General features: G+C 40.5%; 1 protein-coding gene across 1 annotated transcript; it reads right to left on the reverse strand.

The window, feature by feature from the left end:
• Positions 1-1474: 1474 nt before the first annotated feature.
• On the reverse strand, positions 1475-13541 carry LOC120719563 (extracellular calcium-sensing receptor-like). The gene is made up of 8 exons (XM_040008849.1): positions 13056-13541; positions 12393-12687; positions 11994-12283; positions 11576-11874; positions 5232-5437; positions 4865-5086; positions 4656-4779; positions 1475-4564 (listed from the first exon to the last, which is right to left on the reverse strand). The coding sequence occupies exons 1-8, from the start codon at positions 13358-13360 to the stop codon at positions 3660-3662; spliced, it is 2646 nt and encodes an 881-aa protein (XP_039864783.1). The 5' UTR covers positions 13361-13541; the 3' UTR covers positions 1475-3659.
• Positions 13542-17081: the final 3540 nt, after the last annotated feature.

Genomic DNA, 17081 nt, shown 5'->3' on the forward strand with positions numbered 1-17081 from the left:
GCAGGAGTCCAGGTCAGCCTCGGCTTCCAGGGCTGGCAAAGCAGCCTGTAATTAAACATAAAGAGAAAGAACAAAAAACAAGATAAAACAAAAACAAACGAACAGGAAAATGATGTTGTGTTGGCTGTGTTACAAAGAGAGGGGAGAAACACCGGGGCAGGTCCTGTGTCAGCCTTCTCTCCCCCCCCTTTTTTTTTTCTCACGATATAATCAACTCATAACCCACCAAGTTGACAGGACAACATGCACATGTTCAGATTCTTAAGATCATGTTTAAACTCACATAAGAGAAATTTCTTTCCGTCAGTAATCACTTGTGTTGTTCAATCAGCAGAAAACACCTCACAATTTGACTCTTAACCACTCAATTTGTTGTTTCATAGAATAGAATAGAATAGAATAGAATTCAACTTTATTGTCATTGCACATGCACAGGTACAGGGCAACGAAATGCAGTTTGCATCCATCCAGAAGTGCTTTAGTGATATAGATATATTACAATATATATTAGCAATAATATAGATATGTGAGTATATTACAGAAATGGGTCTATTATGGTATGTTATAATGTACACGGCATGAAGTATGTTGTGAATATTCTATAACTATAAGTATGTACAGGCTGTAGTGAGTACAAGCTATGTACAGGATATGAACAGGATATAAATATGAAAAACTATACAGAATATGAAATAAATAACTTTACAGAATCTGAGATATACAGCTATACAGAAATGGGAACTATGCAAGTTGTAAACAGTTGTAGGATTAAAGATTATCGAATGTACAGAATGATTATTTACACAGAGCTATACAGTAGTGCAGTTAAGATAAGTGAGGGTGTAGATAGTTTCTACAGAGGCTATATAAAGTGCTAGTGGTTGTGAGTGGTGGTTCAGTCCATGTTATTATTGTGTGTTTGAGGGTACAGTTGTCCATTGTGTGTATGTTCAGTCCATGAGTTTAACGTGGGTCAGATGTCAGGAGGCAGAGTTCAGGAGTCTGACAGCTGTGGGGAAGAAGCTGTTCCGGTACCTGGTGGTCTTAGTCCGGAGGCTCCTGTAGCGCCTCCCAGAGGGCAGGAGGGTGAAGAGTCCATGTGATGGGTGACTGGGGTCTTTGATGATTTTCCCAGCCCTTTTCAGACACCGCTTCCTGTAGATGTCTTTTATGGCAGGAAGTGGTGCTCCGGCGATGCGCTGGGCAGTTTTCACGACCCTCTGCAACGCCTTCCTTCATCACTGGTTGGTCATACCAGTCTCTTTATTTTCTTTTTCTTTGAAGTTAAATTGTTGTCCTGCAACCCAGAGGGTTTATTTGTTAGTAATGGATAAACTTCACCATTAAAAAACAACAGGTGTATGTTAAATTTCCCTGCTTCAATCTTGCCGGAAAATCTTCACGTGTTCATGAGTGTAAGCTGTTTTTCATTGCGTGAGTGTGCATTTGTAAGCAGGTTATTTTTAACTTTTTCTCAAACAAGGCATTACCTTAAAAGGAGCCTTTCTCTCACATTTCTCTGCTTGTGTGTGTTTTTGTTTCACCTTTTGTTGTGATGCTCCAGACGCCTTCCCAACCTCCACAAGTCTATTGGCCTCAATTTTATGTGTTAAAACTTCTCTTAATTTCTCCTCTAATTCTCTCCTCGCTGCTGTCTTTTCCACAGCTGCTGATTCTTGCTGAGTGTGGTTTCTATTACTATAATTTTGCTTCGGCCGCTGTGCTTGTGGGGGCAGTTGGTCCAGGCCCGTAGCCACCTGTATTAACACACTAAGAGATTTATTTAATATCATTTTCATCACTGTTAAATAGACCAGCAGGCACCACGCCCACCTTTACAGTGCAGACTGCATGCCAGTCTCCCAACACATTCCTCTCTCTGCTTCTCAATAATCCCACTCTCCCTCCATTTCTCCTTTCTCTACGTCAGTTTTAAAACCCAACATATTTCACACCACTACTCACCTCTTACTACTTTAACTCCTCTATTCCTTTTTTCTTTTTTCTTACACCACAGAGTAATACACCCAATTATGCCCGTCTATCTCTATGTGGCTCCAAATTCCCTCTTTATTTAATTTCACACTCGTCAGGGGACAGGCAAACAACAATTTCAACCACTGAAGCGAGGAATTCAACCTTTTTTTACTAATCTAGACTCAACCTTTGTTCACAAAATGTGTCTTGTTCTAGTCCAGAATAAATGTAAACCCGTGATTACACAGAAGTTTCAGTGTTATTCTGTAGCTATGCGGGAGTCCTCAGTTCCCAAGTCACCACCTCGGCTAACCAGACGCCGCTGGACCGGCCTGTGCATCCACAGACAGGGGGGTTGCCACACCATGAACAAAATTAGTTTCCACAGGTCCACTAGGCATCAACCTTTGATCCTAAAATGTGTCTTTACTCTAGTGTCCTCCCATTCACACATCAACCGTCACTGTCACCATGTTCATATTTCACACACAGAAACACACAAAGAGCGCGTCTCACAAGCAGAAACACACACAGAAACCTCTGAGCTCACCTTTGAAAATGCAAGCGCACCACAAGCCAGACTCTATTTCACCTCTATTTCATATGCTAAACTTTGGCCGCGTCTTAGAAGTTTTCCCCATTTCTTGCAACAGAAGCCAGTCATAGACAAAGTTAAATGTGGAGGGTAACGTGGGCTGTAACTCTAGTCTCAACGTAGAATGTTTTTAGTATCTTGCTAGAGCCAGTTCCTATGACACACTGGAATTCAGCCTCAACTTATGATGTTAGTATCTTGTGCCGAAAACCAGACACCGACAAATTTAATGTGAAAATACGTGTAACTCAGCGAACAGATTAATTTGGAAAGCCCAATATGCACATTTGGTATAATACAACAGGCTGTGCTTACCTTTTTATTCTGTTAGACCGGTCTTCTGTTAGCCTTGCCCCACGATCTCACCACAGGCCAAATCTGCCCCGCCTCAGCACACCAAAGATCCGGGTCACGGCACCAAGTTGTTAAAATCTCCCAATTCTTTTAATCTTTGGGCTGAAGGAAGGACAGTACTCGGTGTATAAATGCTCAATCAACAATCATTTATTTCCGTACAATTCAACATTTATGAGCATAAGCAATCATGATGGGGAGACATGCATGAAGAGGGTCACAGCAAATCTCAAAATGGTGACGGGTTACTCAGCTCCTTATAGCCTCTAGTGGCCCCCACCTAGTCGTAAAAGCCTAAACATTCACATTCTTTGTCTCACACGGCGCCTAAGTTATGACCTCGGCTCCTTATTTTTCTGCTCTCTGTAAAGGTGGGGGTATAGAATGTGGTCTGTCTCTTCTATTATCAGTACAAGGTCCTCTGCACACAAAATTCTCTTCATGATTCAGCAGTATGAAATGTCAAGAAAACAGTGTAACACATTCAACAGTGTCGAATAATACAGGTCAATCCAATAGATCTAATGATTTTTCACACTCTTTTAAGTCAGAAGTATAATGCAAACTAAAACTACATACTGATCACACACTCTATACTAAGAAGTATAATATGACCTACAGCAGTATCCTAATTCAACTACTTCAATTACAGATATAAGATAACATATAATAACAGAATAATCTCACACAGCTTAATGTTGCAATAATTGCAAGTACTAGAAGCTCTGATATACTATGATTGATTTTTGTTCATTAAATATTTTTTGGTGTTCTTCTCAGGCTTGAACAATATGATAAAACACTTGGGAGCAAATATACACATTATTAGACCAAAGCTGGAGGCCAGAATTGCAAAAATCTCCACAACTACAGTAAATTTCCCAGGGGAGCTGACATATGCTGGGATAAATGTGATCCAGACAGTACAGAATATCAACATACTGAAGGTGATAAACTTGGCTTCATTGAAATTATCAGGTAATTTGCGGGCTAAGACTGCTAAAACAAAGCAAAAGGCAGCAAGTATGCCTAAGTATCCAAGCACAGCCCAGAAGCCAGCAGCAGAGCCTAATGCACATTCCAATATGATTTTCTCCTTGTACATGGTTAGATTTTTTATTGGAAAGGGAGGGCTCACTACTATCCAAGCAGTACATATTAAAACTTGAAGAAAGGTGAAAGACACAACAGTCATTCTTTGCTGTGGAGGACCAAACCATTTCATCACATTACTACCTGGAATTGTCAATTTAAAAGCCATTAAAACCACTATAGTTTTCCCAAGTACACAGGAGATACAGAGTACAAAGGTGATCCCAAATGCAGTGTGACGCAGCATGCAGGACCACTCAGATGGTGCTCCAATGAAAGTTAATGAACATAAGAAACATAGAGTCAGTGAGATGAGCAGCAGGAAGCTCAGCTCAGAGTTGTTGGCCCTGACAATTGGAGTTTTCCTGTGACAAAAGAATACAGCCGCAATTACGATGGTCAGACAGGCACCAAGAACTGAGAATGTAGCCAGGATAATTCCTAGGAGGTCTTGAAAGGAAAGATACTCTACAGGCTTAGGGATGCAAGTGTCTCTCTTTGCGTTAGGCCAGAATTCTTTTTGACAAGGTAAACAATCAGTCGAATCTGGATAAAAAACACATAAATACAAAATTTTCTTGATTTTCATATATACACAATCAAACATTTTAAATGCATGGCAATCATTTCTCTTTACCTGTGCTATTACTGATCTCCCCCTCAGGACATGCTGTACAGTCATAGCAGCAGATGGGTTTTCCTTTCTGCAACACTTTACGAGTTCCTGGAGGACAACTGTCCGTGCACACTGACACTGGCACCTGTCAAAGACATAAAGGTTGCAGAATACATGTAAATATTTACTATGCAGCTGTAATCATTGTTTAGTAAAGTTTGACTGCTTACTTTCATGCTACCCTCCATCCAGGTAATGTTTTTGTCGATCTGGAATTCCTGGCCCACGGGCCGTGATGCATCATACAGCCCTACAGCCACTATCTCAGTCGCACCGTTTTCACTTTTCTGCCAGTTAGCCAGTTCATAAATAGCCACAGGATCCCCATTAGCATCAAATGACACTTCATAGCCATTTTGGGAAAAATTTACTTTCTTCAGCTCAATTAAAATCTGAAAAGACAAAATTAGGTATAATGGGAGGGGAAAGGAAAAAAAATAATTATGCAATATTTCAATAACAAATATTAATATTACATATCAACTCATATTGCAGTTGATGAAAGACACTGGCATCAACATATTTATTTCTTCTGACCTGTTTGGACTCTAACTTGGTTAACTTGTCACACTTTGCAGTGCCATTTATTTCCTGGCACACTGCATTATGGATGGCATGTGCTACTGCATACACGGCCTTGTACACCATGTTAGTAACTCTGAGCTGTGATGTGTCAGTGGACTGGTTTTGCAGATTCTGTATGTCTTCATTTCCATCACATACTTTCTTCTTTGCAGTGGCATCTAAAAATTACAAAAAGGGCAAACAATCACACGAGTGCTTCTGATTGGCTGAGGAAGAATAAAGTAGTTTATCATGGCCCTTTCTTAATTCTCAAGTACACGAGTCCGTACTCATGTTCTCTGCGAGTCAGAATCATTGCCGAGAACACGAGAATGCAAGCACGGACTCGCGATGATTTGTACATTTGGAACACCAGCGTACTTAATGATATCACAGGTCCGGAGTTTTTACTGCCGTCCCCTCTTAATTTAACTGTGATTAACCCTCTGGGGTCGATGAACGCGAACAAAATCACATGACCAATTTAAGACGACACAGCAACAAGATGCAGCGACCCAGAGTCTCCATTTCAATGTGGGTCTAAAGTGCGGACTTCAAACTATATACCACTTTTTAAATGGCCACGTAAAACCAGAGTTGTGATAACAAATACACACTATTGTTTTTTCTAAACAAAACAGTGGTGTTTACAGCGGGAAGAAACGGTAAAAACTGCTTTCTACAGACAGTGCTAGCAATCACTCCCCGCTTGCAAGTGAAAAAAGAAAAAACACCCATTTCCTATTGGTGTTAAATTGTGCCATATCAACCAATCAAAAGATGATATGGCAACATGTGGTATTTTGTTGTGTATGAAGAGGGGGAAGTTTTAGGAGTGACACTGGTGACAGAAAGCGGACGAGCAAAGAGAGAGCGTGTTTTCATATGTGAGACATTAGTGACGTTGAGTGTGTTTGGAGGCTATATTTAGTGTGTAGTGTAGTCACTGTTTTGTGTGTTAGTTATACTAGTCAATGTCACATTTGCTCCAGAAAAAGCCACCAAAGGCAGATTCCAGTGTAAACGCTATCCCCACATGGAAAACAGGACTGGTAGAACTCCTGTTGTCAGAACTGCAGGGTTTAGGCCTGTGGTGTTCTCCTATAATAATAATAATAATAATAATAATAATAATGGATTGGATTTATATAGCGCTTTTCAAGGCACCCAAAGCGCTTTACAATGCCACTATTCATTCACTCTCGCATTCACACAGTGGTGGAGGAAAGCTACGGTTGTAGCCACAGCTGCCCTGGGGCAGACTGACAGAAGCGAGGCTGCCATATCGCGCCATCGCGCCATAGCCACTTTATCCTACCGCCTACTGGTGTTGGCCAGAGGGCCAACACCAGTAGGTGGTTGAAATTTTTTTCTGAGTTTAGATCAATTGTGCTAATATAGTATGCCAAAATGAAAAAATAACTCCATTTTCAGATATTTGAGGTTGTGCTGAAAATAATGAAAGCAAACAAGGCAAGATAAACAGTTTTTAAAGGTAAGATATAGATGTAAAATCAAAAGTAGACAAAAACGGCCAATTACACCCTGGACCCCAGAGGGTTAATATGTTATGAAGCTTAACACTAATCTCAGCTAAACCGATTTACTCAGGAACAAATAAAACACTGAAATAAACCAAACATTAACATTTCGAAGTTATCTAAGAGATTTATATATCATATTTAACCTGAGTAGCGAAACACCGCGGGGGGGGTCAAAACGATGTGCCAGGAGTCCATTGTTCTTGCCAACTCTAGTGATCCTCGACCTCCCGGTCTGCTATGGAGCTGGTGGGTAACAGGCATCTCTGAAAACGTCGGAGCACGTTTGGAAATATTTGATATCTTGATAAGTCGAGCAGATATTCGAAGCTTACACAGCTACATTCTCTCTTGAAAATAAATTAAAAGTTTGTTTTGTGACCCAGAAAGAGTAATATTTAAAAGTTTTTAGCCACGCTCTGCCATTGCTGCGTTTGGGTTTTCAGTGAAATGCATTCTGGGATATTTAGCTATACCAAGTACACACAAGTCACCACCAGTGCATGCTGAATAAAAAAGGCGGAGCGAGAACACATCCGCAATCACAATCTCGGCTTGATGCGTACTTTGAATTGGAACAGTATTTGGTCTCCCACTGGTAACGTATCATTACTACACGAAAACGCCCCATGACTACTTTATTCAAAAAGCTCTATATCATCATGGAGGTATCTGGTGATGAATCAAACTACACATGACCAATGTAAGATGACACAGCAACAAGATGCTATGTCAACCCTGAGTCTCCAATTTTTGTTTTAAAAGTGTGAACTTCAAAGTATGTACCAGTTTTTAAATTGTGTTGATAGGCCACGTAAAACCAGAGTTACGATAACAAATACACACAATGTTTTTTTTCCTGAATATTGTTGTTATGTTTACTGGAGAAAAAAAATGGTGTTTTCTAAGGAAAGCGCTCAAAAGCAGACTCTTCTTGCGATCTAAAAAAGAAAAAAGAAAAGAAAAAAAACACCTCTTTCCTGTTGGTGGAAAAATGTGCCATGTCGACCACTCAGAAGATGATATGGCAAAATGGCTTTGGTTGTTTAGGAAGAGGGGGAAAACGGCAGCGAGTTTTGAGATGCAAGACATTAGCATGTTAGGAGTGTGTAGTAAGTGTGTCGTGCAGTCAAACATTTTGTTTTGTGTGTCAGAACAATGAGGCAACTGCTAAATGTTGCAGTTGCTGCCAAAATGCCACCAAAGGCAGCTTGCCTTGTAAACGCTGGTCGAAGACACGAGGGGTGATACACCTCCTGCTTTCAGACCTGCAGGTATCAGGCTTGTGATGTTCTCCTTTATGTTAGAGTGGACAGAAAATTTTTTTAGGAGTAGCAAAAATAATTTGCATGTTATCTTATTTAATGCAGAACACCTGATTGTTCTGTAAGTACTTTGAATTGGTTATTTAAAAACTAGGAGTCGGAATTTAACGTGTTAATTGCGATTAATTAATTTGAAAAAAACAACAACGTACTAAAAAAATTATGCATTTAATTGCACTTTGCATTCCAGGCAAAAGCTAACTTTTGTCAATGCACAATTTCCTGGTATATCGATTACAGTGATGCACACATCAGAGCTACAAAGAATCAGAAGAAAGTGCATTGCTAGGAATGATCCTAGCAATGGATGGATGAAAGGCAAATTTAATTTCAAAAGACTACCCAACTGAAGGCTTGATGAAAGTGTGGTTTTGTGCAAACTGTGAAAAAGGAGTTTCAATAGATTCCTTAATATACATCAGAGTTAAAGGGAATATAGTTTCGGATTTCTTGTAATATTACATTATGGCGGTTAATGGGTATACAAAATAGGAAATAGGCCTGGAATGGGAACAAAGAATTGAGGTGCAGGGCAGGAGGACAATCAACACCCACCCCCAGGGCAGGAAGCAAAAGCTACTGAGGGTGAGGGGCAGACAAAGGGCAAATGGACACTACCTTAAAAGGAGATGGGGGTCAGGGTGTCAACACCTCTGGCAACTGTACCACTTTTTTTTTCCTATTGTGGGCGTGTTTACTGTAGGGGGAAGGAGACCAGAGGTTATAACTGTAACTGCTGTGTTACTCTTTAGATCACCCTTCAGAATAGGACTGCATATGATGCAGTGTGCTGATCTCCAGATGCATCTGTAAGAATAATGGGTAATAAAAGGATTGTGTAAAACATGGAAACGTGATCACTACCAGGACCAAAAGAATCGCAGAGACTGGCGTTGTCTCAACACATAACACCGAAGCACTTCATGTTACCATCTAAATGCAAAACATGTTGCTAGCAGTCTGAGTACCAACAAAAGGTGATGGCAGCCCAAACTTCATGAAATGACTAACTTAGGGACCAAAATTAGTAAGTCAACATTGGACAAACTTACAAATTCTCTCGCAAAATTGATTGCTCTGGACTGTAAACCACTATCAGTGGTAAAAGATAGGGGGTTAGAAAATGTACTACACTTAGTGTCAGGTGATCCAACTTCCAACTGCTCTGCCAAAAGACTATTTCAAGTAAAATTCAACAACTTTATGACACTGAAAAGCAAGCAAAATTAGACACCTTAAGGACAGCCCTGCTAATATGGAGGAACTACACCAGGAGCAAACAAGACTTTGGTTACAGCCAAACAAAAGCACAAGCTAGTCATTTTAACTCCATCAGAGCTGGTAAAACTTCAAAAGCTGGCGACTGTCCTTGAGCCATGCAAGTAAATCAAACTATTTTTTAACTTTTTGTTACTGTTTCTTCAAAAAGCTCTATCCGTTCTTTAAGTCTGACGTCATTAGCCTTGTCTGGGCCCAAACTCCGCTGCATGTCCATAAGCCAAATGATCACTGCGGCATCACCGAGAGCTAAAAACTGTCTAAATTCTTTCATCTGTAATAAAAAGATCAGTGTGGCTGCTCTACCAGGTGTAGCAATTAAGTTAAACATCCAGGCATCCATGAAAACGGAATTTATTAAACTTAACGGAGTTAGAAGTTAGCAAGGAGTTAGCTCGCTAGCTTCCATCTAAATATAATATAGCCTGTCCTGACAGAGATTTCTGAAACAAATTAAGATGTACAGCTCTGCTATCACTTCTGACATAAATGAAGACAGAAAAGTAAGTAAGTGATCGCTAGCGACACAGCTATGTTAGCACGATATAAACAGTAAAGGTGGAGGATGAACGCTAACATCTTTCCACTCGATAAAAGTTGCCGTGAGGATTCTCAATGGTTAGAGACAAATGCAGTCGCATGGCAGGATGCTGTAAACGGACCAAACTTAAGTCAAGAGAACAACTGAGATAATTCATCCACAATCCGAGGTTAGTCATTAATATACTGCTGCATGGGCTGGGCTGTAGTTGCATTGTAAGGTTTTAAAAACTGAGCTTTAGCGTTAATAAAAACCGAGAGAGGGCGACAGTGATCACTGACTGTTTTTAGGGGCTTTTTGAGAATAAATAGAACTAGATACAAAGCATTAAAATGTTAAAAACACAAAAGCAGGGTAGTTTGGGCCTGGAAGCAGGATTTATCACGTCATCACTTAAAGACCGGATATTTGACAGTTATTGTGTAAATTAATAATTACTTTCTTGAACTGTCTACTACAGGTTTGTGACTGAGCTTCTTGGAGGTGAGACATATGTCTCATGTTCAGGGGTTTATCTGTTTTCTGCCACCTGCATCACACCATGGAGGTCTCCGATGATGACTCAAACTACATGGTGAAATTTAAAACCACCTTCACAACGTGTAGCTACCCTCAACCATCTGTGGCCCAAGATAGCTACTGTGCTTGGCCACACATTAAGGATTTAAAGTGTCTTGCAAGGAGGAGAGCGAGAAGAGTTTTGGACCAGCCTTGAGGCCCTGCTGCAGGAACAGTGTAAAGATAAAAGCCTCAGCACAACCTCAGATGCAAAATGTACTCTCGTCAAAAAAGAGGTCTTGGGACCACTGAGCAACAGACCAGTTCTTTTTTTTTCTTTAGCCCAGGTAAGACGCTTCTGACATCTGTTGTTCAGGAGCAGCTTGACAAGAGGAATACGACATTTGAAGCCCATGTCCAGGCTCTTGATGCACTAACTCTTACTAACTAACTAACACTTTTGAATGGCCTTTTTCCTAACTATCCTCTCCAGGCTGTGGTCATCCCTGCTGTTTGTGCACCATTTTCTTCCATGCTTTTCCCTTACACATAACTTCCTATTAATGTGTTTTGATACAGCTCTTTGGGAACATTCAAGTTCTTTTGTAATGACTTTTTGAGGCTTTCCCCTCCTTATGAAGGGTGTGGATGATGATTTTCTGCACAACTGTCAGGTCAGCAGTCTTCCCCATAAATGGGATTCCTACTGAACCAGACTGAGAGATAAAGGCTCAGGAACCCTTTGCGGGTGTTTTGAATTAATTAGCTGATAAGACATTAACACTTTGAGCCTACAATATTGAACCATGTCACAATATCGTAATTTTCTGCGCTTTTGAATTTCGGGTTTTCATAAGGTGTAAGTCATAATAATCAAACTTAAAACAAATAAAGGTTTGAAATTTCTCACTTTGCATGTAGTAAGTCTAAATCTTATATTACGTTCACCTTTTAAGTTGAATTACTGAAATAGATGAACTTTTTCATGATATTCAAATTTTTTGAGTTACACCTGTATTTTCTCCTCACACTTGGTTAACATTAATAACTTTTCAATTAAAATAGGTCAACCAATGAAGCTACATCCGACATCAGCAGTTGATCAGATAATTTAAACCAAGAAAAATGTCTTACTTTTGGTCAGTGTGCAGTTAAATGCATCCTCCCAGAACTCAGTAAGTATTTGAGAAGAAGCCACTTGTGAGGGGGACAGATTCAGCAGGAAGTCTCTGAGACCTGGGATTCTAGACTTCGGAACCCCAAATCCAATGGCCCCAGCACAGAAACTGAACCTCGTTAATTCTGGGTTGGTTACCCATGATTCACTGCCAATCCACTGGCGGGGTGGGGAAGGCTCATGTGATGTGAGCTCCTTCAACAGTATCTTCATGTCTCCAAAAGATGCAAATGCCACAACAACTACAGCTTTAGACCTGGAGAGACAATGTAATGCATTAGAAAAATGTTTTTTAAATGTCTTCACATGATCAAACATTTATTTTACAAATAATTAAACAAGTCAATGCACAATAATTATCTCTGATGAGGAAACCTGCGGATAACATCTGCCACTCTCTGAATTCTGCTCTGTGGGTTTGTCCGATAGAAAGATACAGAGTATTCCACACAGATCCCCTCTTTCTGTGCTGCTTGGAGAAAAGAAGCCATGCCCTTATTTCCATAATCCGAATCTGACCGAACAGCACCTATCCAAGTCCAGCCAAAGTATTTCACTAGCTTGACTAGTGCTTCAGCTTGAATCTGGTCACTGGGGACTGTTCTGAAAAAACTTGGGTACTGCTGCTTGTCAGACAAGCATGCACATGTGGCAAAGTGGCTCACCTAAGCCAAAAGAAATAAAACAGTGTAGCTCAGAAAATACTGCAAACACAAATATCACATGGCATATTTTAAATACGAAAATTGACAGAAATTGGAAATTGGCATTTACCTGGGGAATGTTAAAAGACCTGATGACTTGGGACAAACTGATGGATGTCGTAGACCCTGAGCCACCAACAACAGCCATCACCATACCAGAATGTGAGCAATTGTTATCCGTGGAAAACACAGGGTCGAAGCTATTTAGAAACTGAAATGCCATGTGCACTGCTACAGGCACTGATGCACATGAGTCATAGATCTGATACCCGAGCCTGATTCCGGGCAGCAGCTCTGTGCTGTTGTTAATCTCTTCTATGGCAAAAACCATTGTACGCGATGATTGCAGTTCACTGGTGATAATGCTGCAAATAGTTGTGTCACTGTTAGAATATACACTGTAGATTTAGTTTAAGTTAAATGTTAAAAAATTAAAATAAAGAAAAAATCAACAACAGGATAATTTAAACAAATTAAAGTCTTTTCATTTCCTTTTAAATATAATTCCTTTCCTGTGTTTCCTTTATAAAACTGTTATTTAACATATTGTATAATTTGTTTTTTAAAATACAACTATTTTTTTTATAAAGAATAAAAGACTATTGTTTACATTTTTTAACACTATACTGAATCAATGTAGTTCCGTAGATCATAACACACATTTCTCTCCTCATACATTCCAACATGTTTTTACACCTTCTTCTTCCCATTATTGACTTTCTTATTTACTAACCTTCCTTTGCATTTTACAGGCTCAGGCATGCTGGTGTAGTCACTGTAAACTGTGTTCATGTAGACGTGAATGGAAAAATCACCACCAATAACAAAGTCCCCATCCTTTGAAAATGCAGGTAGACGAGTGCTTCCCTGCAGCTTGCAGTTCAGAGAGGATGTCGACGTACCAGCTTGAGCTCCTATATGCCTAGTCATTTGTCTCATACCATCTAGACACACTGCAAAGGCAACAGCTGAGTTGAGGTGAAACAAACACACAGCCAATACCAAACCAATTACAAGAGCTGCTATCTCCATTTCCATCTAAAATTGTCTGTATATGGGCACACATTGTTTCCATTGGTTTATATAGGTCTTCAAACAAAGGGGTTTTGTCATCTTCTCATCTTCTTGAGAATATGATGTCATTGATTAACCCTTACATAGTGTTGACATTCTAAGTCTTCACAGTATGGTTTTGATTGGGCCCAAGATTTCCCTCACAATAATTGGCTACGACAAATGATCCAATACAGCTTTATTTAATTTAGATTGGAACATCAACATATTTTTAATCCTTAACTAATATTTCATACAGCAGAAAGAGCGTATATTTTTGTTTTTGCACCAATTTTGGGGGGAGAAAAACATATATTATCACACACAATCTTATGCTGGTATACCTAAGACAGAAAAATATCATAGTATTAATAATTTAAATCTATTTTTTGGAAAGTGTAAATTGCAAGAAAATTCTGGAATTGTCAGGATTTATTATATGACTGTACTGCATAACCATTACTACTACTAACATTGTCTTTACTCTGTAACTACTATCTGTAGTAATACAAAGGAATTAAAAAATGGTAAATGGCCTCTATTTGTATAGCGCTTTACTAGTCCCTAAGGACCCCAAAGCGCTTGACACATCCAGTCATCCACCAATTCACTCACTGGTGATGGCAAGCTACATTGTAGCCACCCTGGGGCGCACTGACAGAGGCGAGGCTGCCGGACACTGGCGCCACCGGGCCCTCTGACCACCACCAGTAGGCAACGGGTGTGTCTTGCCCAAGGACACAACAAACAAGACTGTCCAAGCCGGTGCTCGAACTGGCAACCTTCCGATTACAAGGCGAACTCCCAACTCTTGAGCCACGATCGCCCCTAAACAAGTTAAAATTTTGAGCACAAAAGTCATTCATTAGTCTGCATTCAAAGCATTGGGAGGAAATGTTGCATATTTGGGATTTTTATGTGCTTCTTAACCTCACTAAAATAGTAGCTCAGGTGCTTCTCTGTTCTCACGACATTCCACTCCATCTTTGATAACTGTTTTAATCTTAGTTAGCTCATAATAAACGGATTCCACTTTACTTAATGTTGCATTATTTTCTTACATTGTGGATGCTAGTCCTTGCACAAGTACTAGCAGACAGACACGTAAGGTAATAGCATTTCCATAGCACATTTGTAGTCGTGATTACAAGTTGACCAAGTTATATTTTAAACATATGTTCATCCAGCACTTGGAGGACTTTGAGGAAACCCACTCAAGGTATTCTAGAGCAGTGGTCCCTAACCTTTTTTGTGCCACGCACCGGTTTATGTCCGACAATATTTTTAAGGTGTCGCCGATGAATAGCAAAATAAAACCAGCACTGGTGCCAAAATAAAGAAGATTTATTCATAACACATATGAAAAGACCCAGGGAGACAGAGTTAACAATACAAAAAATACAAAAATAATTATCAAAACCCTGAAAGCCATAAATGTCACAACCGAGCCTCAAATCTTGCGCCCCGGTAACCAAATGACTCAAGGACTGGCCCGGTGGCTGAGCACCGCTGTTCTAGAGTAATGTTTTAAAACACAACGAAACTTAAATAATGCTTTCAGATCAATTGTATGCTCCATCAAATGCCATCTTATCATGGTGGATGGGGTTGAACACCTGAGAGTGTGCATCTGATGGCTGACCTTGCGTGAATGTGTGACGTAGGTTTTGATGCACTGTGGACTGGATGTTTATGGGGCATGGAATACCCAGGGGATAAGACTGACATTAGGTATGTAGCCCTGGCTATATAAATAGTTCATTTATTGAAGTAGTTCATTTATTTTGATGGTTAAATACAAATGTTCACTGTGTTCAAGAATGTATATAAAGGCCTGTAAGGTATGTGATGTGTGTTAGTGGTGGGTAGATCGATCCAAAAATCGGTTGTATCAATACCAAGTCAGCATCGGTATCGGATCGATACTAGCTTGATGAGATCGATTCTTTGCTTTAAGTTCTGCTCTTGTTTGCAATGCTGTGGTTTCGGCAAAGACGAAACAGCCAGGTCACCAGACTCGCCGCTTCTGTGTAAGGAGAGCAGGCACACTTTGCTACCCCTCCCACCTCTTGTGTTTAGATGTTGCACTGTCACATGACGTGACCTAGACGCTTTGGGGGTTGTTAAGTTGTTTACGTATTATTTATATTTTCACCAGTTGTTGTTTTTGTTTGAGAGGTGAAACTTAAAGAAGTCCAGACGCTTTTCTTTGCAAGCTCCTTTGACTACGATGACCTGGATGACTGAGAACCTTCACAGACATATTGTCCACACTAATGCGTTTTTGTTTGGGAACGCATCGTTTTCTCTCCGTTTCGGCCTCCCGTCCACACTGAGACTGCGCTGTTCTCAATGTATAACACAGCGTTTTGAAAACCCTCTCGAAAACGCATACATTTCAAAACGGAGCTGTCCCGTCACAGTGTGGACACACGAAAACGCAGACTTTCTAAAATGATGACATATTTTAGTCATGTGATGCAGTCATGTGACCAAATAAACAAAGATAGCGGAGTGCATTATACAGCGGTTGTTTTGATTGCTCTTATTTTGACAGCCCTAAAAAAGTTGAGTATCAGTTTGTACATGCTCCAGATAGCTTTTCTTCAAATTCTTTAATTCTCAATCGCTTTTGCGCATGCGCAGGACTGAGACGTAAGCGTTTTCATCCATTTCAATGTGGACGCACACCTCTGTGAAATAGACTGAAGCCGCTAGCTTAACCAAGGATGTTTGGTAAAAATGGTAAATGGCCTGTATTTGTATAGCGCTTTACTTAGTCCCTAAGGACCCCAAAGCACTTTACACTATATTCAGTCATCCACCAATTCACACACACACACTGGTGATGGCAAGCTACATTGTAGCCACAGCTGCCCTGGGGCGCACTGACAGAGGCGAGGCTGCTGGACACTGGCGCCACCAGGCCCTCTGACCACCACCAGTAGGAAACAGGTGAAGTGTCTTGCCCATGGACCAAGACTGTTGGAGCTCGAACCGGCAACCTTCCGATTACAAGACAAACTGTCCTGCTCTCTTCTTATGTATTAAGCTAATGCTAATATTGCTAAGACTGAATGTAATAGCATGTGAACTTGCATTTAGCTGAGTTATCTGATTCGGTAGGAGGACACGGACATCTTGCTGGCGTGCCAGAGAGGTCTCTTCTGCTTATGTGTTGAACTTATGTGTTAACGTGGGAACACGTAGATACAGCACCTGTGAGTGCTGCTGCTGCCGTGCCCTGCTGGTGGCCTTGACCCAGTTTCCCCAACTATCCCCTTGAACTCCCTGGAGGCGGGAGTACTGTTGTGTATACATGCTTTTTATTTTACTGCAGAATACAGTTACTTTGCTGAAATAAAGGGATTACACTGCGGTATTTTCCTATTTCATGTGTTTGGCTATGCCCTCACCATTTTTGGTTTCCACGCCCCAAACAAAACACACGTTAAGAGTCTCTAATACCTGTGTCTCAATCTCGCAGCCCATGTCACCCCTACTTGCGGCCGCATATAGACATGAAGAAACATTTTTAAAAAATGATTTAATATGAAGGCAATAGGCAGAGTGTTACAGGCATAGCCCTAAAGAATGTAGCTTCATAGGCAATGTAGTCCGTTTTGTGAGCACGAGGTAGGGAGAAAAAGGAGAGTCGAAAAGTACGAGTTGTCACCGACCAGAAACGGGAGCTGGAAGAATGCAA

The sequence above is a fragment of the Simochromis diagramma genome, unplaced genomic scaffold (genome assembly GCF_900408965.1).
Source record: "Simochromis diagramma unplaced genomic scaffold, fSimDia1.1 OVJJ01000344.1, whole genome shotgun sequence".
NCBI lineage: Eukaryota > Metazoa > Chordata > Actinopteri > Cichliformes > Cichlidae > Simochromis > Simochromis diagramma.

Coding starts and splice junctions, on each gene's coding strand:
- LOC120719563 (XM_040008849.1), bottom strand. CDS start 13,360: ATGGAAATGGAGATAGCAGCTCTTGTAATTGGTTTGGTATTGGCTGTG. Junction 5,087..5,231: donor CCAAGTTAGAGTCCAAACAG/GTCAGAAGAAAT, acceptor TTGTCTTTTCAG/ATTTTAATTGAGCTGAAGAA. Junction 4,565..4,655: donor GGAGATCAGTAATAGCACAG/GTAAAGAGAAAT, acceptor TTTTTTATCCAG/ATTCGACTGATTGTTTACCT.